The sequence below is a fragment of the Ochotona princeps genome, chromosome 29 (assembly GCF_030435755.1).
Source record: "Ochotona princeps isolate mOchPri1 chromosome 29, mOchPri1.hap1, whole genome shotgun sequence".
In the NCBI taxonomy this organism is placed as follows: Eukaryota; Metazoa; Chordata; class Mammalia; order Lagomorpha; family Ochotonidae; genus Ochotona; species Ochotona princeps.
In genome coordinates, this window is record NC_080860.1 from 3,515,515 (window position 1) to 3,528,557 (window position 13,043).

At 56.3% G+C, this 13,043-nt stretch overlaps 1 protein-coding gene across 2 annotated transcripts in view; it reads right to left on the reverse strand.

The window, feature by feature from the left end:
- CCDC62 (coiled-coil domain containing 62) overlaps positions 1 to 13,043 on the reverse strand; it is a 31,743-nt gene that overhangs the window by 6,384 nt on the left and 12,316 nt on the right. For both annotated transcript variants that reach the window (XM_058656552.1, XM_058656551.1), the window contains exons 7-10: positions 7,370 to 7,458; positions 7,025 to 7,140; positions 5,562 to 6,278; positions 3,082 to 3,226 (exon numbers count right to left, since the gene is read on the reverse strand). In XM_058656552.1, coding sequence (XP_058512535.1) covers positions 3,082 to 3,226; positions 5,562 to 6,278; positions 7,025 to 7,140; positions 7,370 to 7,458 — 1,067 coding nt within the window. The remainder of the gene's footprint in view (positions 1 to 3,081; positions 3,227 to 5,561; positions 6,279 to 7,024; positions 7,141 to 7,369; positions 7,459 to 13,043) is intronic.

The window sequence follows — 13,043 nt, forward strand, 5'->3', positions numbered from 1 at the left end:
GGACTTGGGCATCTTTCACGGCTTTCCCCAGTGCATTAACAGCGAGTAGGATCAGAAGTGAAGAGCCAAGCCTCAACCTGGCACCCATATGGAATGCCAGTGTCACAGGTGGCAACTTAACCCACTCTGCCACAGCACCAGCCCTGAACAGTTTCCTTCTCATGTCCCACGACCTGAGCCTGTGCAGACCGGGCACGGATGTGTGACAAGTGTGCCTAGGGGCCCGTGCTGCAACCGCTGCCTGTGCTGCTGCGGGGATTGCTCCAGTGCCAACCCTGTCACCCCACTTCAGCTGCAGCTCTCTGCTAGGGACCCTGGGGAAGCAGTGGCAGATGACCCGTCCTTGGGCCCCTGCACCCCATGGGAGAACCAGTGGAACCCTGGCTGTTTAGCTTTGGGTAGTGAACCAGTGGAAGACCTGTGTCTGTCTCTCTGTGATGCTGCCTTCCTAGTAAATAAATTAATCTTAAAAAGGAGGAGGAGGAGGAGGAGGTTGAAGCGCCTGCCACATGGCCACGCTGGGAGCGGAACACTGTCAACACAGGTGCTCAGGTCACAGACTGCGCTGCAGACCCCCTGGGAGCTCCACAGCCATTCACGGCTCTAAGACATGAGCTCGCAGAGGGGTGGCTGACTGCTGACACCGGCCTGGCCCAGGAGCCTGCGACCACATGGAGCCGACGCTCCCGTCACACTCCCCTGCAGCAAGCCCGTCTCGCTCCTCTCGTGGATCGCGGTGTGTACGTCACCCCGTTCCGGGGACTGCACTGCGCTGCTTATGGCCTGCCTGCTGGTGGACACTTAGGCCGCTCCTGGCTTTCCAGCCGCCAGACAGCCCAGGCACAGGCTCCTCCACTGCTCTGGGGGCAGCATGTGGACAGCACCTTGTAGGAACAGTTGGAGTGTCTGCTGCAACTCGCACCCCCACGGAACGCCACCTGGAATACCCGGCAGCCAGCGGCGGAACTGCAGGTGATGCGCAGGTGGGCAGAGGGGCTCCCCGAGATCCATGCTACCCCGGGGCCCCTCCCCGTCTCCTGACAGCTCTGTGTCTGCTGCCCTGCTGCCAGCTCCCGGGGCGGGGAGCAGGGGAGGGGGCTGGGACACACCTCCCCTATTTCCTGTCCCAGGCCGACCTCATCTAGGGGCTGCAGGGTCACGGCTAATGCTCATCAAACACCCCCACCCCATGGCGCCTCCCTCAGCCAGCAATTGCCCAGCCAGAGCTGAACGTGTGCACACCAAGGCGCCAGGAAGCTCAATAATTCTCCCAAGGTCACATAACAAAGTAACACGGGGATCTGAGCCCAGGAAGCCCAAACTCAAAGCTCAGGATTTCCCCAAAATAATGCCCAAGGCAAGCTCACCCACCCTCGTGCTTTGTGAAGAATGAAGACAGGACTCGGCTGTGGGCACCCAGCTCCAGCAACCTGCCTGTGAGAAGGGCCAGCCAAGCCGGGACGCATCCCAGGGCACAGTCCTAACCACATTGGTTCATTCCTTCTGGGGACGCACACTGATTCGCAGTGAAAGTGGACAGGGTCTACTGAGTCTCCAAATGCCACAACGCACTGATGGGGTTGGAAAACGACATTGCAGACAGATGCGCCCGGCACTTTACCGTCCCTATACATATTACAACACACAACACAGCCTCACGTCATGTTGATGGGAGCGTTTCTACGAAGGAGAAGTACACAAACTTGTGTGGAACCCATGCCAAGACTGAGGTGAACTGGGGGCAGTGGGCACGGGACTGGCAGGTGGAGCTTCGTTCTATCTAATTTCCTAAAAAACAACAGAAGCGCCAACATGCCAAAATGTAAGCATCTGCTAAGCCCAGTCTGTATAAGACTCATCACCAGCTTTGCAAGTCCAACAGGTGCCAGGCAGAAACAACACGTCAACCTCTGGAAGACCTGAGCAACACCTTGCCTAAGCTGCTCCGCAGACATCTGCAGAGGACAGAGGGGGGTGGGGGACGTGGACTGCGTTCCACGCACGACTCAGAGGAGCGAACACAGCTTTCAGTCCAGCCCTGAACAGAGAGAGGCATGGCAGTGCTGGGGGCGTCTGGTGCAGCCCGCAACCCCCATAGGGCCTGGGTGTGAGTCCGGCCCTGCCCCCACTCCGGCTTCCCTTGGTTGGAGTCTACACTCCTGGCTTTGGTTCGGCCTCCCTGTGTCTCCTACCTCTCACGTAAAATGAAAGTAAAGAAAAAAGCGAGCTGTGGGCTTGCCGTGCCAGAACCCCCATAGAGGTACTGGTTCAAGTCCTAGCTTTCCACTTCCAATCTACCAGCTTTTGGCCTGGGGAAGCGGCAGAGACTTGCTGGAGTCCTTGGGCCTCGCACTCCCTGGGGGGAGGCTTCTGGCTCCTGGCTCTGCACCACCCAGCTTGGGTCGTTGCAGCCATTTGGGGAGTGAACCAGCAGGCGGGAGCTCACTTGCTCTGCCTGCCTTCTCTGTCAAATAATCAAATAAAAGAACTTTTGAATAACAGAAAGGAGGGAAACAAATTTACACGGTCTGTGAGGAGAGGCCAGCTACCTGGCGGCAGCTCCTGGCTCCTGGCTGTTAAGGTGCCGACGGGGAGTGGCCCTATCGCCCGCCGCCTGGTACGGGCTCACTCATTAGCAGGACGAAGGTTTAAATTTGGCATCCCAGGAGTCAGGAATGCTGGCTCTCTTCCATGCTACCAGTCCTTCCACATCACACATCATGCTACTGGCAGGGCCCGTGTCTCCCTCACGTCCGTCAGCTGTGTCCCTGGACACACGCCAGGGTATGTGTTTGCAAGAAGGGCTGAGCCCCAACGGCTGGGCGTGGCGGACGGAGACGCTTTTCTGTATTGTTCTGTATCAGTTTTGGTGGGTTTTTCTCTTTTTTCTTTCACTATGAACACAAATCATATTGCCTCAAAAAGCAATACAATTTTTCTTGAAAGAAAAAGAATGGTTTAAAAGGAGTTCTCTAACTTAACTATAAAGTAACGGAGGAGTGGCCGGAAGTGAGCAGACCCAGGGCAGAAGGCCTAGGCCACTGGCGAGAAGGCTGGCACGGGGCTTCCAGACGTACGCACCTGCTCGGCGGGCAGCACGCCATCGCTGGGGGCGGATGAGGGCTTCGTGGGGCTCTTTCTGTCACACGAGGACTCGGCCTCGTCCTCCTGCGAGGCAGGCTGGGAGGAGCCCAGGGAGTGGGCCTGCTGTATGGCGGTCAGCTCCCTGCAGAGAACAGACCAGCACCCCTGTGAACAGCGCACGGCCAACACCTGCCCGCCAAGGAGTCAGGAGGGCCACACGGACAAGCCTGTGGGAACATTCTAGGTCCACTGAGACTCACAACACGTTTCTTCACTGGGGTGGCTACACTAGGGCTTTTCTCTCCTCTGAAAAACACAAAGAACAGGAGGTCCCAGGGACAGGCCCGCCATGTGGGGATGAGAGGTCTGTAGCACCTCGACATGGGTGGTCCCCATGCCTGTCCCCGGGGCCTGGGAGGTCAGCGGCTTGGGAGCCAGCAGGGAGTCCAGCAAGGACGTGGGCACCCAGTGGCATCAGGAATGCCAGCAGGGAGTCCAGCAAGGACGTGGGCACCAGCGGAATCAGGAATGCCAGCAGAGAGTCCAGCAAGGACGTGGGCACCCAGCGGCATCAGTGATGCCAGCAGGGAGTCCAGCAAGGACGTGGGCACCCAGCGGCATCAGTGATGCCAGCAGAGAGTCCAGCAAGGACGTGGGCACCCAGCGGCATCAGTGATGCCAGCAGGGAGTCCAGCAAGGACGTGGGCACCCAGCGGAATCAGTGATGCCAGCAGGGAGTCCAGCAAGGACGTGGGCACCCAGCGGCATCAGTGATGCCAGCAGGGAGTCCAGCAAGGACGTGGGCACCCAGCCCCGACAGTCTGCAGGAAAGCAGGAAAACACGATGAAATCCCATTACTGAATCCCGCAGTCACGGGCAGGGCTCGCCAGGCCTCGGGGCAGATGGACTGCATGTGTGGGCCGGCCAGCCCCCCAGCACGCTCTCCACTGCCCGACACTGGAGTGTGTGCTCGAGTTCCATGTGAGGACAGGTGGCCGTGCCTGACCACCACGTGCAATCATTCAATGGCTCTAAACCCCAAACAGGGAGTGAGGACACAGCTATGACCACTGAACCTTCTAGAGTTTGCAAGTTGGCAGGAGATCTGCACGCGTTTTAAATGACTCAAGATTCCCAAAGAGCCAAATGCTCCGAGCAGTGTCGGCAGCAGAAAAACATCTTAACCATCATGTGAAAGTCAGCAGCAGGATCCAGAAGGTTCGATACACAAGGCTCAATCTTTCTGTAACTGAAGACTAAAGCTATATGCTTTATCTAAAAATAGGAACTATTACAGCACTGCACAGCCTGGGGAATCAGCAATTCTAACAAGCGGACGAGCTAGAATGAGGCACATGCTATTCACGGATCCATTTGCTTCTCCCAAAATCTCAATAATTTTGCCAGTTTGTTAAATATAAATATTCTCTCACATGAATTTTTAAAAGATAACAAGTTTGGGACCTGTGCTGTAGTGTAGAGGGTATAGAGGAGCCATTTTGAGATCTGGCTGCTTTGTTACTGACCCAGCTCCCTGCTAATGCACCCGGAAAAGCAGTCAGGGATGGCCCAGGTGCTCAGGCCCAGGTGCTCAGGCCCCTGCACCCTTGTGGGAGACCCGGAAGGAGCTCCTGGCTGCTGGCTTCAGCCTGGCCCAGCTGCGGCCTCTCGGGCCATCTGGGGAATGACCTGCAAACGGAAGCTCTCTTGTCTCCTCTCTCTGTAACTCTTTCAGATAAAGAAAAAAAAAATTTTTTTTGAAGATTTACTTTATTTTTATTGGAAAATCAGATACACAGAATGGAAGATTCTCTGTCCTATGATTCACTCCCCAGCGACCACAATGGCCGGAGCTGAGCCAATCCGAAGTCAGGAGCCCACAGCCTCCTCCAGGTCTCCCACACAGGTGCAGGGTCGCGAGGTTTTGGGCCGTCCTCAACTGCTTTCCCAGGCCACAAGCAGGGAGCTGGATGGGAAGTGGGGCTGCTGGGGTTAGAACTCGTGCCCATATGGGATCCCGAAGCCTACAAGGCGAGGACCTTAGCCGCTAGGCTACTGTGCCATGCCCACAATATTTTTTTAAAGGAAGGAATTTGGGGGAATATAAATCCCAGAGCAGACAGGAACTGAACACCAAGCCACATTCTGTAAAGTGCCAGGTGGCCCTGTTCTGTCACATGAGCTCGGGGCACACAGGCCGACCGCAGGGCGGCCGGAAGAGCCACAGCAGGTGCCAGGGTAAGGCTACTGCTCTCTGCATAGCACCATCATTGGGTTTCTCAGAAACCGTATCTGCTCCACTCACAGCCACTGGCTCTGTTTGTGAGCAGAACCTTTGCCTCAGAGGCCGTTCACTGGAATCTGATTGTCCCTGTGCAAACAGACACAGCCTGCCACGCTATAAGGAAAGGACCTGAGGCTCACCCAGGACGCCACTTCCGGCCTGCCTGGAACCGAGGGCGTGACCTGTACCCACCTCGTGGAGGCGTTGTATTTCGTCCCACAAACGCTCCCTGAACAGGTACAGACAGATCTGTGGCGAACGACTCTCTGTGTTTTGGAAGGCTTGAAGATGCTCATCCACTCGACGTCGGACACGGGGCCAGGCGCTTCCACGACGAGGTTGCTGGGGTGGCAGCACGGAGCCTCACACGTGGCACCGTCCCCCAGGCACGCCTCGGCCCTCTGGCAGCAGGAGTCACCCGCCATGTCCATGCGCCCCTGGCACTGCTCGGCCAGCTGCTCTGGCTGTCTTGGCCTGGGGCAGCTGGCCAGGCCCAGGTAGGCACTTACGTTGTGCCACTGCATGTCGCCAGGCCTCGGTGCCTCCGGGAGTGGCCGCTCCTCGCCCAGGAGCGCATCTCCGGTGCCAGGAGGCAGCCTGGCCGGGGCCTTGCACATCGGGGCTCTGATCTCGGGCTCCGGCAGGGGCTTCTCTCCCAGAGGCCAGGGCTTGGGCTTTTCTGCCAGGTCCCTGGTGAGCGGGCACGGGGGCAGGAGCGCGCCCGTCTCCCCGCTCGCCGGGCCCGCCTGCAGCTTCCTCTCATTGCAGGCCTCGCAGGGGCCCTTGGCCAGCCTCGGGGCCAGCGCCGCCTCCAGCTCCGGCTCCCTGGCCAGCAGCTTCGCATGTTTCTCCCTCTTGATGTCGACCTTTGAGTGGTTAAGTTCAAGTTCTGACAAGCACAGGCCTCTGCTAAAGGGCGTCACAAGGAAGTGCAGGTGGTTAGTTACGCGTGGGAGTCACACAGCCTCCTGGGGGTCACACGCGGCCTCCTCTCCCTAGCCCAGCTGAGCCCTGGAAGACCTGCCACCTCCCTCCAGGGGACCCACTCCCCTTCCTGAACTCTTCCACTCCTTATTGTCTCTGTGACAACCGACCAGGGCCACTAGTTAAATGTGACTATCGCCCCTGCGGTCTGCCCATCGCGTGTGGTCACTGTCCCACTCAGCAGCTGCCACAGGCAGCACAGCACGCTGCTCTCTGCGCCCGGGCCCCTGCAGAGCGGGAACCACCACAGCGCTTCCACAGCCCTTCCTCTTGGCGGCGAGGCTCAGAGAGCACAGCCACCGTGCCTGGGACCTCTGGGAGAGAATCCTGGGGAGGCAGCACACGTGCCCAGGGCTCGGGCCCTCCCAGCCATGGGTCACCTGCACAGTTCCTGGCTGCGGCTGCAGCTGGCTCACTCTGGCTGTTGGGGGCGTTTCAGGAGTGCACCCGCGCACATAAGAGTCCCCTCCCCCATTCGCTCTGTTTTCAGAAGATCATGCCTAAAGTTCTTACAAGAGATCTCACTGTGAGGGTTATGAAGAGGATTATAGCGATTCTAATGACGAGGTCACGAGTAGTCGTTTCCTGTCACGGGGGGCCGGGCGTGGGTGCTGCCACCGCAGCTGAAGCGCCCTTCTGACGCCAGAACGCTGGCACTGGCCTTGGGTTACCTGCACTCCAGGCTCTCGGGTTCCTCCAGCTTAGAGTCATAGATCTGGATGAATTCGTGAGAATTTTCCACATTAAAGTTCAGAAACTGCAGGTCACTCTGCTGCTTCACATAGATCTGCACAGACACAGACAGGCCAACATGCAATGCCAGATGTCGGACCCACCGAGCCAGCCGACGGCGAGCCCCAACCCCAAACAGGCAAAGGAGGTATTGGAGAAGCGAAGTAAGTTGGCTTTGATTTTTCTGGAGTGTCTTCTGTCTTCCAGCCCCTAAACGTGGCAAGCAAGGACTCAGCTGCCCCGCCCCACAGTGGGCACCGGGGCCGGCCCCCGCGGGCACCCACCTGCCTCAGGCTGTGCAGTTCGGCACTTGTGCGCTCCTGCTTCGACTTGGCGATGTCCAGCAGCTCGTCCTTCCTCTTCTCCCTCTCCACTAGCAGGGGACAACGGCCAAGGCACGCTCGTCAACCACGGGCTGCTCAGCTAACTTTTCTTTTAAGATTTATTTATTTTTATTGGAAAGGCGGATATACAGAGGAGGAGAGAGAGAGGAAGATCTTCCGTCCGATGATTCATTCCCCAAGTGAGCGCAATAGCTGGAGCTGAGCCAATCCAAAGCCAGGAGCCAGGAGCCAGGAGCTTCTTCCGGGTCTCCCACACAAGTGCAGGGTCCCAAGGCTTTGGGCAGTCCTCTCCTGCTTTCCCAGGCCACAAGCAGGGAGCTGGATGGGAAGTGGGGCCGCCGGGATTAGAACTGGCGCCCAAATGGGATCCCGGCACGTGTAAGGTGAGGACCTTAACCACTATGCCATCACGCCGGGCCCTCGGCTGGCTTTTAAAAATTAGATTTATTGGGCCCGGCAGCGTGGCCTAGCGGCTAAAGTCCTCGCCTCTAACGCCCCGGGATCCCATTTGGGCGCCAGTTCTAATCCCGGCGGCCCCACTTCCCATCCAGCTCCCTGCTTGTGGCCTGGGAAAGCAGCAGAGGACGGCCTAAAGCTTTGGGACCCTGCACCCGCGTAGGAGACCTGGAAGAGGTTCCTGGTTCCCGGCATCGGATTGGCGCAGCACCGGCCCGTTGCAGCTCACTTGGGGAGTGAATCTTCGGATGGAAGATCTTCCTCTCTTTCTCTCCTCCTCTCTGTATATCTGACTGTAATAAAAATAAAAAAATAAAAAAATTAGATTTATTGATTGATTTGAAAGGAGAAGTGACTGAAAAAGGAGGGACAGAGTGAGAGGTCCTTCATCCACAGGCTCCCCAGGTGTCTGCAGCAGCTGGGGTGGAGGGGGGGACACGGGCACTTCCTGCTGTCCCCTAGCTGAAGTGCAGCACAGTGGGTGAACAGAGACCCCGGCTCTGCGATGGGAGCAGAACTCTCACCACGTGGAGAGAAATGCATCTGACCTACTGACCTGAACGGCAGACTGGTCTGCAGGCACAAATACTGGCTCCCCTTTGACTCGCTCTCCAGACGGCCACAACAGCCCGGGCAGCGCCAGGAGCAGGAGCACCCTCCAGGGCTCCCACACGGCCCTGGGAACTGGATCAGAAGTGGAGCAGCCGGGACTTGAACCAGCACCTACAAGCGCTGCCAGCATCATGAGCAGTGGCTTAACATGTTGAGCTACAGTGCTGGTCGCAGAGGGACAAACTCTCCCAATGCCACGAACGATGAGCCACAGAGGGGTTCCAAATGCCCCGTGTGTCTATTTCCCTCAGTGCGGGACTGACCTGAGCAACAAGGGGCTGAAACACGGAGGAAGCTTAGCTGGGAAGATTAAAGATAATTATGTTTCTTTTGGTGGGGGAGCAAGTGGAAGTGATTTCCAAATATATTCGTATATTATATTGCTTCAATTTTAAACATTTCTCACCTTACACAAACAACTTACATACATATCATTTCAAACAGCAGAACAGCTTTGCAGCAGGGACAGGGGCATTCCTCGGGGCTTCCATGTTATGGGGAGCCAGACCTCTCGCAAAGCGCCTTGGGGTCCCCAGGACCCGCTGGCTGCCAGCTGAGGCACAGCGACGGACCGAGCTTCCTGCACGGGAGTTCCAACAGAGGCATCAAGGGGGTTTTGTTTGTTTGTTTTTAAATCTTCCTTCTTTTCTAAAGATCAAAGATGCTGTGGAAGAGCTGCCACGGATGGGAAAGCAGCAGTTCGGCGTGGAGACTCGGACGGAGCTCCTGCCTCTGGCTGCACCGAGCCTGGTCTAGCCTGGGCTGCTGCAGACACATGGAGAGATCTGTGTCTCCCCCTCTCTGCTGCTCTGCCTTTCAAGTAAATGAATAAACCTTTAAAGAAAAAAAGCAAAGATTCTGAGATCAGGCATCACACACGGAGGGTGTTACTATTATGTTTAAGGAGAAATACATGGGCTCGCGGCACGCTGAGATGCCAGCATGGGCGTCTAACTTGGACTCAGCGTCACAGCGGTGCCATGAAGTTGCCACGGCCACGGCCACACCCCAGTCTGAGTCGCTGGCTCTGTCACATCTCAATCAAAGATAATTTTAAAAGCCCAGGGAGACGCCATGCTGTAACCGTAAGACAGGTTGAAAGGGAATCACTACCACATCCCCCAACACACACTTTCCTAAACACTGAGCTCAGAGCACGCACACTGTGCCTGGCCACACAAGACGCCGTTTAAGGAAATGTGACACTAATGGGAATACAGCTTCTGTGGGGGTATTTCACTCAAACACCTGCTGTGGTTTCCCTGTGGCTGGGGCGCGGGGGGGGGGGGGGCTGCTCAGCCCCGCCCTGATCCAACAGGCCTGAGGCCGAGCCAAGGAAACAGTGGGTGGGGCACCTGCCCTAGCAGGTGGACCTCGGGCCCCTGTGCCGTCAGCAGCATCATCTTACCTCCCGTGTGGAATCTGAGAAGCCTCAGAGCTGCCGAGCACTGCTCAGGGCCAATGATTAATTCAGGCTCTGTAGCACTAAGGCAGCAGCAGAACAGAGCCACAAAGCAACAGGGCCCCACATCTGCATGGAGCCCACTGTCACGTGGACTCAACTGAACGCACAGCACAGAGGGGACCCGGCTACCTGAATCGAGCAGGGGACGGCTGTGCCCCCGACCTGCAGCGGGCCCCAGTCCTCAGGCCTCTGGCACCCATGGAACCCTGCCTCATGGCATGCATTCCTGATGCTGAATGCCACTACATGAATGCCAACTACTTCCTGTGGCCCTCAGCAGCATCTTTGCCTCATCTGCTGACTTTAGCACAATCCACACAGAGCGAGGCAAAGCCACTGCTGTCACCAGCAGTGTGGCCCTGTCCAGACAGTTCCCCACTGGGCGCTCAGCTGGGAGCTCCGAGCGCAGCAGGCTACCTGCACAAGGGAAAGGGGACCAGACCCGTGCAACCTGCCGGATTCTGGCCAAACCTCTGCCTTTCACTCACTGGCTGGGAGACGCGACCCAGTCCGAGTGCCCCACCCAGCCCTGGGAGGATGCCCCAGAACGGCCTGATTGGCACAGGTGCCTTCATAGGAACAAACGAACAGGCCCCTAAGCCTTCCAACAGATTCCACCTCCAACAAGAAGCAAAACGTAGGCACCGCAGACTAAGCCACCACTCGCAGTATGGCATCCCACATGGTTGCTGGCTGGAGCGTCAGCTGCTCCACCTCCGATCCAGCTCCCTGCCAACACACACGGGAAAGCAGGAGCGGATGGTCCAAGAGCTTGGCCCCCGCCACCCCCCCCCCCGGGAGACTCAGGTGAAGGTCCTGGCTCCCGCTCAGCCGTAGCCTGTCTCTGGCATGTGTGCTCACTCGGGGAGGAAACCAATGCACGGATCACCCTCTTTCTCCATATCTGTAACTTTGCCTTTCAAATAAATACATAAAATATTGTTTAAAAAGAGAAAAAATAGGGCCTGGCATGGTGGTTCAATTGGCTTGTCCTCCATTTTCAAGTGCCGGGATATCCCAGTTGTTCCACTTCCCATCCAGCTCCCTGCTTGTGGCCTGGGAAAGCAGTCGAGGACGGCCCAAAGCCTTGGGACCCTGCACCCACGTGGGAGATCTGGAAGAAGCTCCTGGCTCCTGGCTTCAGATCGGCTCAGCTCCAGACAGTGAGGCCTTTCTGATAAAAATAAATATATTTTTTTAAAAGATTTTATTATTATTGGAAAGTCAGATATACAGAGAGGAGGAGAGAAAGAGAGGAAGATCTTCTGTCCGATGATTCACTCCCCAAGTGAGCCGCAATGGGCCGGTACGCGCCAATCCGATGCCGGGACCAGGAAACTCTTTCGGGTCTCCCACGCGGGTTCAGGGTCCCAAAGCTTTGGGCCATCCTCTCCTGCTTTCCCAGGCCACAAGCAGGGAGCTGGATGGGAAGTGGAGCTGCCGGGATTAGAACCGGCGCCCATATGGGATCCCGGGGCTTTCAAGGCGAGGACTTTAGCCGCTAGGCCACGCTGCCGGGCCCAAAAATAAATATTTTTTTACACTTGATCTTAGCCAAAAGGCCGAAAAGCGATTAAAAAAAATATTTTTTAGATTTATTTTTATTGGAAATTGAGATATACAGAGAGGAGGAGAGACAGAGAGGAAGATCTTCCATCTGATGATTCACTCCACAAGTGGCTTGGGTGCAGGGTCCAAGGCCTTGAGCTGTCCTCGACTGCTTTCCCAGGTCACAAACAGGGAGCTGGATGGGAAGTGGGGCCGCTGCAGCATGAAGCAGCTCCTGTATGGGACCCCGGCACATGCAAAGCAAGGACCTTAACCACTAGGCTACTGCATCAGGCCCCATAAATAAGTCTTTTAATAAAAACACAAAAAACAAACAAACAAAAAAACCCCTCCAGCCTTTGCCTCAGCCTGGGTACAATCAAGTCAAGCCTTTCCAGTTCCGTACCTAGGCCGATTTCACCTTCTGGTTAGAAGGTGAGCTTTAGATACAATGGCATGAAATCGCCTTCTGTGAGAAAGATTAGAAACCCACATGGAGCAGGTATTGTGGACTGCAGGCTCAGTCCCCGCCTGGGACACCTGCATCCTACTCCAGGGGGTCTGGTTCAAGTCCTGGCTCCTCCGGACTTTGAGTCCAGCTTCCTGCCTCCAGCCAGGCCCAGTCCTAGGTACTGCACGCATTTGGGAAGTGACCTAATGGTGAGCAGATCTGTCTCTCTCTCTCCCTCTTGATCTGTCTTTCAAACAAATACATAAATACTTTAAAAAGAAAAAAAAATCAGCATATAAGATGGCAGAAAAAGTTCTTTCATAAGCTGGATTACACTGTCACCTAACGAATCCGTTGCCTCAATACACAGAACACAGCACAAGAGACAGAAAGTGGCTGGTGCGGAAAGCCCGGCTGACCATCGTGTCAGGAGTGCAGGGCTGAGGGCCTCTGGCTGCAGGCCCGCGGATTCGCCTGGCTTGGCTCCGTCCACGCAGCTGCAGCCAGGAGTCGACACCGTCCCTTTGTAGCAGGCTGATTTCTAAGTGGACAGTTTGTGTGGCCCACAAACCAAAGCATGAATATCTGATGTCCGGCGTGGAGGACAGGTTATTCTGCCCGGGGCGCTCCCAGTAGTCACAGGGCACTCGGAGCTTCTCCCAGGGCGCCCTCGCGTGGAGAGTCGCGGCACCTGCTTCTGTACTCATGGGAGCCTTAGAATTCCATTTGGACAACCCTAAAGGGAGCATTTAGTTGGTCCCTGTAGTGTGCAGAAATGTATTCTTCCTTAGAAACACAGGAATGGAGGGCAGCTATGAGCAAAATCATTGATCTAATTTTCTTTTTTTCTTGTTAAATTAGGCTTCTTTATTTTTATTGGAAAGTCAGATTTACAGAGAGGAAGAGAGACAGAGAGGAAGATCTTCCGTCTGCTGATTCACTCCCCAAGTGGCCGTAATGATCAGAGCTGAGCTGATCTGAAGTCAGCAGCCTCTTCTGGGTCTCCCATGCGGGTGCAGGGTCCCAAAGCCTTGGGCCGTCCTCCACTGCTTTCCCAGGCCACAAGCAGGGAGCTGGATGGG